Below are 10072 nucleotides of genomic sequence, written 5' to 3' on the forward strand. Positions count from 1 at the left end.
CCTCTCAAAAAATATGGTCACCCTCGCCAGGTGGCTCAGTTGGTTGGAGCATCATTCCATACACCAGAAAGTTATAGGTTAGACCTCCAATTGGGGTGAGTGAGAGAGGCAATAGACCTCTCCTTTCTGAAAAGCAATAAAAACATATCCTTGGGTGAGGATTTTTTTAAATGGTCATTTTCTTATATAACCACGGTGTCATATTTCACCTGGATTAAAGGTAGCAGTGTTCTCTTCCTTGGCACTGCCTACGGAGTTGGTTGCAATCTTCTGCTTGGTACCATGGCTGCCCTCAGACCCCTTGTGAAACCCAAGATTGTCAAAAAAAGGACCAAGAAGTTCATCCGGCACCAGTCAGAGAGATATGTCAAAATTAAGCGGAACTGGCGAGAACCCAGAGGTATTGACAATAGGGTGCACAGAAGATTCAAGGGCCAGATCTTGATGCCCAGCATTGGTTATGGGAGCAACAAGAAAACAAAACACATGCTGCCCAGTGGCTTTCGTAAGTTTCTGGCCCACAACGTCAAGGAGCTTGAAGTGCTGCTGATGTGCAACAAATCTTACTGTGCTGAGATTGCTCACAACGTTTCCTCAAAGAACCGCAAAGCCATTGTGGAAAGAGCAGCCCAGCTGGCCATCAGCGTCACCAATCCCAATGCCAGGCTGCGCAACGAAGAAAATGAATAGACACATTGTATACACATCGTATTTGTGTTAATACAACCATAAAATTCTGCCAAAAAAAAAAAAAAAAAAGGTAACAGTGTTATTTCTTGGTATCGTATACTATCTGGATTGTAATAAAATTTCCCAGATGGTCCAAAACATGCTTGTTTAACATTTGATGTGTTTCAAAAAGGATTCACCCAATAGATTTGGTTGTTCTGTGACTTACATTGAAAACAATGAGCTTAACCGCCATGTTGAGAATAGAATGCCCTAGGACAAGGCAGGGCCAGAAAACCAATTTCAAAGCCATTGCTCTGATCCAGCTGCGAGAAGGTGGGACTTGGGCCCGGACAGCAGAAGAGGTGATGGAAAATGGTGGATTCTATGTATGTTTTAAAGATAATGTTGACAACATTTGCTGACGGATTGGATACGTAGTATGAGAGTAAAGGGATGATTTTAAAGTACAAACATTTGAAATCTTTTCTGAATTTTCCTTAACCAACTAAAGCAGATAAAAAGACCAAGTCCTGCTGGCAGCAAAGAACACCACAGAACACCAAAGCCCCTGTGGGAGTCCTCAGGGACCGCAGGGACTGAGGCTGAACACCCTCTGGATAGACAGGCTTGTGCAGCTATGCACTTGGGAATAATGAAGACATTGGTCACAGAGTCTGTATAAACAGGTGTGGGGCACTGGGAGGTGTGGGCCCACCGCAGGGCAGCCTGTGGTCTGGCAGGACTGTTCAGCAGCAATGCCGAGTAACATTTGTAATAATTTGAGACAGAAAAGCCTCGGAAGATACTGGATTTTCTGCTAATCGGGGCAAGTGAAAACTGGAAGGATTGATTGGAAAACTCAAAGAGATCAAAGAGATGGATTGTATTTGCACCTTGCACTCATAGAACAGATCACATCTGTTTAAAGAGTCTGCAGTTGGACATATGAGGGACAGTCTCTATTCACCACAGCCCTGAGTTCAGCATCTCTTGAAAATTACAATTAATTTTAAACAATCTCCAAAGAGATGCCTCTCCTTTTCCTCCTTGACCATCTTCAGGGTGTTGCCTCTGTCTCTTATTTTCTTGCCAGCTTGTTCAGGAGTCTCTGCAGGCACAGTTAGGGTTGCAAACAGGCACAGAATGATCATTCTGGACCAGAATCTGCCATGCCTGCCGCCCCAAACGATCTCATCCAGAGAGATGCGTTGTAGATGAGGGAGGCGTATTGGATGTGTTTGGTCTCACAGACAGAAACCCGCTCTGAATGATAAATGCATGGAGCTGTCAGTCTCAGGCGTCCCGAGACCGGGAGACAAGCAGCTAGAAAGTTCTCCTGGGGCCTGGAACAGGGACATTCGGAACCAAGGCTTTTCTTTTCTTTCTTTCTTTTTTATTTTATTTTTGTTACAGATGTTTCTCCTTTTTTCCCCCCATTGACACCCTCCTCCCCAGCCCCCCACCCGAACCAAGGCTTTTCCCTCCATCTCCCGGGAGCCGTATGGACTTGGAAAGCCTGCACCCTCCGTTGGCTCTCAGCTTCCCTGTAGTTTCTCTGCTCCTCAACGACTTCACGTTGTATGTGACTTTGACTTACCATGATCTGTGAATGGGAGTCACTTAGGAAGAGGCACGAGCTGGGTGATCACCTTGAAAACCTTTTTCTGCAGGGGGAAGCCCTGTGTCCATAGGCAGATTCTCTTTCTAGAGCCAGTCATCAGCAGTAGGAACAGGTTCGGGGCCAGCTCCAGGCCGGCAGTCTCTTGTGTATGTTTTGAGGGTGCTGGGAACCTCAAACATCAGTTTTTCCACCTCCCTGCACCAGAGATTCTACAATTAGAGCTTCTTCTGTGTGAAGTCTCCTCCAGGAAAGGCCTTGGTGCTAGGAGGGAACAGAGGTGGACGGGAAACTAGCTCCTGAAGAACTGCAATGAAAGGCAATTTGTGAGAAGTCGCATAAGAGGGTCTCACTCTGTAAATGTGTTTGGTGAAGAGAGATGAGCTGACAACTGTCCAGGCTGTGATGAGAGCCATCTGAACTGCAGGCGGTCTAAAAGCTGTGGCCTGTGGCTGGAGAGGTCAGAGTAAATCGAGTTCCTGGAAGAAGTTGGACTAGAACTGCAGGTCAGTGATAAGGAAGACTTGCATGTGCCTGGGGGAAAGGGGGCATTGAAGAGGGGAAATGACCCCAAGCTGTTTGACACCCAGCTTCAAAACTTTGAGCCGTCCCAGTGTCAAAGCAATCCTCAAAACAAGATTCATTCATTCCTTAGGACATGTGCTAAAGATTTTACTCTACTTTTTAATGAAGGAAAACGTGAGATGATAAGACTGATGAAAAGAACATTCTAGGGGTCAGGGCAGGTAAGGTAGAGGGGTAAGGGTCAGGGCAGGTGAGGTAGAGCGGGCTAGGGGTCAGGGCAGGTGAGGTAGAGGAGTAGGGATCAGGGCAGGTGAGTTGGGGGGAAAGTGAGTGTGGCTATAAAAAGGCAAGAGGAGCCCTGGCCGGTTTGGCTCAGGGGTTAGAGCATCAGCCCCCCGTCCAGAGAGACTCGGGTTCGGTTCCCGCTAAGGGCATGTACCTCGGTTGCAGTTTGTCTCCAGCCCCGGTTGGGGTTGTGTGGGTAGCAGCCAGTCGATGTGTCTCTCTCACATTGATGTTTCTTTGCTCTGTCTCTTCCTCCCTCTCTCCCTCTCGCTCTATGAATGCAAAATGCCCTCAGATGAGGATTTTTAAAAAAAAGGCAAGAAGAGGGATTTTGTGGTGATGAGTTCATTCTGCATCATGACTGTATCAGTGTCAATATCCTGGTTGTGACGAACACTATAGTTTTGCAAGATATTACCTTTGGGGGAAATTGAGTAAAGAGTACCTGGAATCACTATTATTTCTTTTCTTTTAATATTTTTTCCTTTGTTGATTTTAGAGACAGAGGAAAGGAAAGGGAGAGAGAGAGAGAGAGAAACATGCATTTCTAGGCATCCACTGGGGGTGTTGGAACATATCCCCTCAGATAAGGGGAGACGTCTGTGTGTGTACATGCCTGGGTTTTGTTTTTTTTTTCTTTTTTTTTTCTGTGGTATGTGCCCCGAGTGGGAACTGAACCCGGGACTCTCTGGTCTGCAGACTGACGCTCAACCACTGAGCTAAACTGGCCAGGGCTACATGCCTGTTTTTAAACACCAAGTACATTTGGGTTCCATAAATTCCAGCTTCCAGTACTGCCCACGCCCTTCATGTGCTAGTTATTATAGGCCTCCCCTGCCCCCACAACGGCCAGCACTCCCTCCCACCTGTGTCCATCACAGCCCTATCATGTTCACCCGCAGGGAGCCTTCCGCAGCTGAATCTGCCTGGTGGTGGGCCTCGGAACCAGTAGTCCTTCTCTCTGCACATACTTTGTTTGCTCAGGAAAGAGACACTGAAACATTTTTTACTTAGTCTCTCGAAAGGAAGGTAATACCAATCCTGCAAATCATGCACTGCTCAACTTCCACTGGGAAGATTACCACACAGAATCATTCCCTCACTCCACCCCTCCCTCCCTCACTCCACCCCTCCCTCCCTTCCTGCATCCCTCCCTCCCTCCCTGCCCCTGCCCCTTCAGGCAAGCCCACTGGGCTCTCTGTCCTGCCCTGTGTGCCATCCTCATCACTTCTGCCAGGCCTGCCCACACAGTCGGCTCTCCCCAGCGTCCAGGTCAGCACCGGCTCACTGGCCTCTGGGCATCCCAGCCTTAAAATCAAAGAGAATCTGTTAGAAAAATTAATGTGTCCAATAACTGCTGCCTAGGTTTTTATTAGAACAAACTTGCTCAGGAGTGGGGAAGCTGTCCCTGAGGGCAGCTTTTCCAACAAGCGTACTGTCTGCATCTTGTTTCTGAGATTAAAGCGGCCTCTTTGTTAGAAAGTGATTCCAGTAGAGGTTTTTCTACCTCCGGCACTGCTGATGTCCAAAAGGCCCCAGGTACCCCACATCTGGTCTTCCTTCAGAAGGAGGAGAGGGCATGGGTGGGATGCTCTAGGGCTGGCCTCCTGCTGGGTGCATCCCTGCCTCTGGCCTGCATTCTCTGCATCCAGGGCCCAGCATCCTCCCTAGATTTTGCTCAGGGCCAGGTAAACAGTAGGCACTCACCAAAGAATGAATATTCAGATTTATCTGATCTATTGTATCCAATTCATTCCTGGATTCTCTCCGTGACTTGGGTGTCTCAGGACCCGCTTTCTGACAAAATAAATGACAGCTCTCTTTTGGGGGTTCTATTGCTGGTATAAAGAAATTTATGAGGTGAGGTATACGTTCGTTATCTTGATTATGATGATAGTGTAGGGGAAGAAAAAGATTTTCTCAAATAGTCTTGGGGTCCCTGGCTAGGTCTGAAAATGTTTTTTAAATTTGTTGAATTGATTTGAGAGAGAGAGAGAAACATCAATGAGGGGGAACATCGATTGGCCACCTCCTGAGACCCCTTGGTGGATGGGTCGATGCTCAACCACTGAGCCACATGAGTCGGGCTAAATCTGAAAATTTAACTGACAAAGACAGATTAACAGGAGAAAAGTATACACATTTATTTATATAAGTTGTATGTGATGTGGGAACCTTCATGAGGAAATGAAGACCCAAAGAAACAGACCTGAGTGTCTTTATGCTAGACATGATGAAGAGGGGCAGTGACGATCTCCCTGCATTCACTAGTCACCCTCAAAGGAATAGCATATGTCAGAGAGTATGACCTCAGTATAGTAAATCAGGGGAAACTGAGCTGGCCTGTTTGTTAGGATTCTTCTCTGCAGCTCTCTTGTCTTTGGAGATAAGGATGCTCCTTTCCTCCAGGTATATAGGGCACTTCTCACACAAAGTTTTACCTGTTTTAGGAAGGGTGCTGTTTATGCAAACTCCTTCAGTTTATTTTTTATTTTTTTAATCCTACCCAAGGATATTTTCCCATTTATCTTCAGATAGAGTGTGAGGGAGGGAGAGAGAGGGAGAAACAGAGAAACATCGATGCTAGAGAGACACATCGACTTGTTGCCTCCCACATGACCTCCACCAGGGCGGGGGACGAACCGCAACCAAGGTGCATGCCCTTGACCAGAATCAAACCCGCGACTTTCGTCCACTGGCCGAGGCTCTAACCGCTCAGGCAAACCAGCCAGGGCGCAAACTCCTTCAATTTAAAATATTCAGTAAGTATTATGCTAAGGGAAATAAGCCAGTCAGAGAAAGACAAGTACCACATGATCTCACTTATTTGTGGAACATGATGAACAAAATAAGGTGTAGACCAAAAGAGATCCAGAATCATGGAAGCAGGGAACAGACTGACAAACCTCAGAGGGATGGGGGTGGGAGGGATGGGAAGAGCTAAACCAAAAAACTTATATACATATATGCACAACCAATTGACATGGACACTAGACTGGGGGAGGCAGGAAGGGGGTGGGAGTGGGAAGAAGGGGATCAATGGGAAAAAAGAGGACATCTGTAATACTTTCAGTGGTTAGAGTGTTGGCCAGCGGACCAAAGAGTCGTGGGTTCGATTCCGGTCAATGTGTCCCTCTCACGTGGATGTTTCTCTCTCCCTTCCTCCCATTCTTTTTTTTTTTATCCTCACCAGAGGACATTTTTTCATTTTTTGTTCAGATAGAGTGGGAGGGAGAGAGAGAGGAAGAGAGAGAGAGAGAGAGAAAAGCATCGATGTGAAAGAGACACATCAAGTGGCTGCCACCTGCACAATCCTACCAGGGCCGGGGACAAACTGCAACCGAGATACGTGCCCTTAGCGGGAACTGAACCTGGGTCTCCGGACCGCAGGCTGATGCTCTAACCACTGAGCAAAACCGGCCAGGGCCCTCCCTCCCATTCTATCTGAATATAAATTTTTTTAAAAGTACCCTCGAGTGAGGATTACAAAATAAATAAAATAAAAAGTCAAGCCCAGCCCTGGCCTGTTTGGCTCAGTGGTTAGAGCGTCGGCCTGCGGTCCTGAGAGACCCGGGTTCGGTTCCCGCTAAGGGCGCGTACCTCGGTTGCAGTTTGTCCCCGGCCCTGGTTGGTCGTGCGGGTGGCAGCCACTCGATGTGTCCCTTTCACGTCGATGTTTCTCTCTCTCCTTCTGTTCCTCTCTCTCCCTCCCACTCTACCTGAACAAAAAATGGAAAAAAAAAATGTCCTCCGGTGAGGATTAAAAAAAAAAAAAAGTCAAGCCCAGCTGGTGTGGCTCAGTGGTTGAGCACTGACCCATGTACCAAGAGATCGCCTGTTTGATTCCCGGTCAGGGCACCTGCCCAGGTTGTGGGCCCAATCCCCAGTGGGGGGCATGAAGGAGGCGGCCAATCGAAATTCTCTTTAATCAATGTTTCTATCTCTCTCTCCCCCTCTCCCTTCCTCTCTCTCTAAAACCAATAAAGAAAAATAATTAATTAAAAATAAAAGAGAGCCCTGGTGGGTTTGGCTCAGCGGTTAGAGCGTCAACCCGCAGACCAGAGTCCCGGGTTCAGTTCCCACTAGGGGCACATACCTCGGTTGCAGTTTGTCCCCACCCCAGTTGGGGTCATGTGGGTGGCATCCACTCAATGTGTCTCTCTCACATCGATGTTTCTCTCTCTTTCTCCCTCTCTCCCTTCCACTTTATCTGAAGATAAATGCAAAAAAAATGTTCTCTGGTGAGGAATAAATAAATAAATAAATAAATAAATAAATAAATAAATAAATAAAAGAGAATTGGAAACACTGAAGTCTTCATAGTGGCTAAAAGAAAGAATATTTGCAAAAGGTTGCTAATTTAGATACAAAACTGGTGAATATGTGACATTAGCCCAGCATGACCCTAAAGGAAAAGATAGTAACAATCCCTTTTCCTTATTTCCAAGTTTCAGAACATTTTTCTTAACATCACTTTGGTCACTTAAAGGTTTCATTGGTTTCTTTCTTTTTTGTTTTATTTTTATAATTTACTGATCCACCCCAGAACTTTAGAACTGCTGGCTCTAGAAAATCTCTCTCTTTTTCACATATGTTAATTCAAGAGAAGCTAAAACATTTACAAGAGGCATTTTCCACTCATTCAACATGAAAATAGCTTTACTGTATCCCTTGGCAACAATGTACGTTCTTACAACTTTGATACCCTGCTTTTGGGGCTAGAGGGACAGTAATGAGAGAATAAACTCTGCTTTTAACAGCTGAGCCTTTTCAAGAAGTAGCTTTCTGCCCTGGCCGGTTTGGCTCAGCGGTTAGAGCGTCGGCCTGCGGTCCTGAGAGACCCGGGTTCGGTTCCCGCTAAGGGCGCGTACCTCGGTTGCAGTTTGTCCCCGGCCCTGGTTGGTTGTGCGGGTGGCAGCCACTCGATGTGTCCCTTTCACATCGATGTTTCTCTCTCTCTCTCTCTGTTCCTCTCTCTCCCTCCCACTCTACCTGAACAAAAAAAAAAGGAAAAATGTCCTTGGGTGAGGATAAAAAAAAAAAGAAGTAGCTTTCTAACCTTTATCTTGTAGTCTCCAACTCCAGTTTATCCTGGGCACACAGCTCACTTAAATCCCCCACTCAAGGGGTTTACTGGCAACCCTACAGGAATGAAACCCTAGGGGCTGGTGATGGGATAAGAATTGGGAAGCCAATAGGGGAAGGGTCCAGAAAGGAAGGTGGGGTTTGGGGTACTGTAATTCTGCAGGGGCTCAGCTGACCGTCTAGGACTGCCCAAGCGAGATCCTTGAGAGAGCAGGAGAAAATTGTGTTGAATCAGAAGCATGGTATTTTCAAAGCAGCCGGTTGAGCTTAGAGAATTTAAAAGAAAAGCACTTTATTTAAGGACTTAGTCCTTCCTAGATCACTGAGGGCAGGGAAGAAAAGTCATGGCAGCCTTTCTCTGCCTCCAAGTCATTATGAGCCCATGTGGGTGGTGTGCTGACAGCATAGTCCGCTGGATCAGCGTTCTCACCCTCCAGATGGCACATTGCAGGTACCTGGGGACGTCTGAAGAGAACCCTTCCATCCATAAGAGTAGGATTTCAGACAGTGCATCAGGCCAGTGGTATTGGCCACTGGGTGGGACAGTGGGTGGCCTATTGCTGTGCCTGCACTATTCATATAGTAACCCCTCACCACACATAGCTACTGAGCACTTGAAATGTGGTTAGTCCAAAACTGAGATGTGCTTGAAGTGTAAAATGCACATCAGGAAGATTTACTAGGGAAAAAAGCATGTGAAATATCTCATCAATAATGTTTTATACCAATTGCATGTTGAAATGACATTTTGCATATATTGAGCTAAACAGATTATTAAAAATAAATTCCCCTTCATCTTTTTACTTTTTAAAATGTGTCTACTGCCCAGCAGGTGTAGTTCAGTAGACTGAACATCGTCCCATGAACTGAGAGGTCCCAATTCCATTTCCAATCAGGGCACATGCCCAGGCTGTGGGCTTGATCCCCAGTAGGAGGTATGCAGGAGGCAGACAATTTATGTATCTCTGTCACATCAATGTTTCTCTCTCTCTTCCTTCCTCTCTCTAAAAAAAAAACATGTTAAAAATAAATAAAATAAAATGTGTCTACTAGAAAATTTTAAATTGCACACATGGCTTATTATTATTATTTATCCTCACCCAAGGACATTTTGCATTTATCTTCAGACAGAGTGGGAGGGAGAGACAGAGGAAGAGAGAGAGAGAAGCATCGATGTGAGAAAGACACATCGAGTGGTTGCCACCCACACAACCCCAACTGGGGCCAGGGACAAACTGCAACCGAGGTACGTGCCCTTAGCGAGAACCAAACCCGGGACTCTCGGTCGGCGGGCTGACGCTCTAACTGCTGAGCCAAACCAGCCAGACTTATATTATACTTTACTGGGCAGTGCTGACCTACTCTATCATCTGCCTTCTGAAATAGTTCCTGAGAAGTGACTACTCCTCAGGCTCATTCCTCCCACCTCTCTTGATAGGAGTTTGCAGCTCCTCTCTTCTGATGCTCATTCACGTGACGGATGCTTCTTGTCCCCAGGTAGTAGTTACTCCACACATGCTCCTTGAAATCAAGGATTCTGGGCCACAGCATAGGACTGGGGAGTCAGGAGACTTGCAATTTAGTCTCAGCATTACTACTGAACAGTAGGAGAATATACCATCCCAAAATATTTTACCGTGGCATTAGGATAATTTTTAGTTAAGAAAATTGACAAGAAGCAGATACAAGAAAAACTCTTTGCCCTCCCATTATTTGCCTAAAAGCAGGACATAAATTTGTAAAGGGGTAGAGAGATATTAATGAGAGAATGAGCTCTACTTTTAACAGCTGAGCCTTTTCCAGAAGTAGCTTTCTAACCTTTACCTTGTGGTCTCCCACCCCAGTTTATCCTGCTCAGGCACCTCATTTAAATGTCCTCCTCACTTC

General features: G+C 46.3%; 1 protein-coding gene across 1 annotated transcript; it reads left to right on the top strand.

Annotated features, from left to right (window-relative positions):
* The first annotated feature begins 282 nt into the window (after positions 1–282).
* On the top strand, positions 283–690 carry LOC118630990 (60S ribosomal protein L32-like). Its single transcript, XM_036263282.1, has one exon. The coding sequence runs from the start codon at positions 283–285 to the stop codon at positions 688–690; it is 408 nt and encodes a 135-aa protein (XP_036119175.1).
* The last annotated feature ends 9382 nt before the right edge of the window (positions 691–10072 follow it).

This window comes from Molossus molossus, unplaced genomic scaffold (genome assembly GCF_014108415.1).
Source record: "Molossus molossus isolate mMolMol1 unplaced genomic scaffold, mMolMol1.p scaffold_m16_p_15, whole genome shotgun sequence".
In the NCBI taxonomy this organism is placed as follows: domain Eukaryota; kingdom Metazoa; phylum Chordata; class Mammalia; order Chiroptera; family Molossidae; genus Molossus; species Molossus molossus.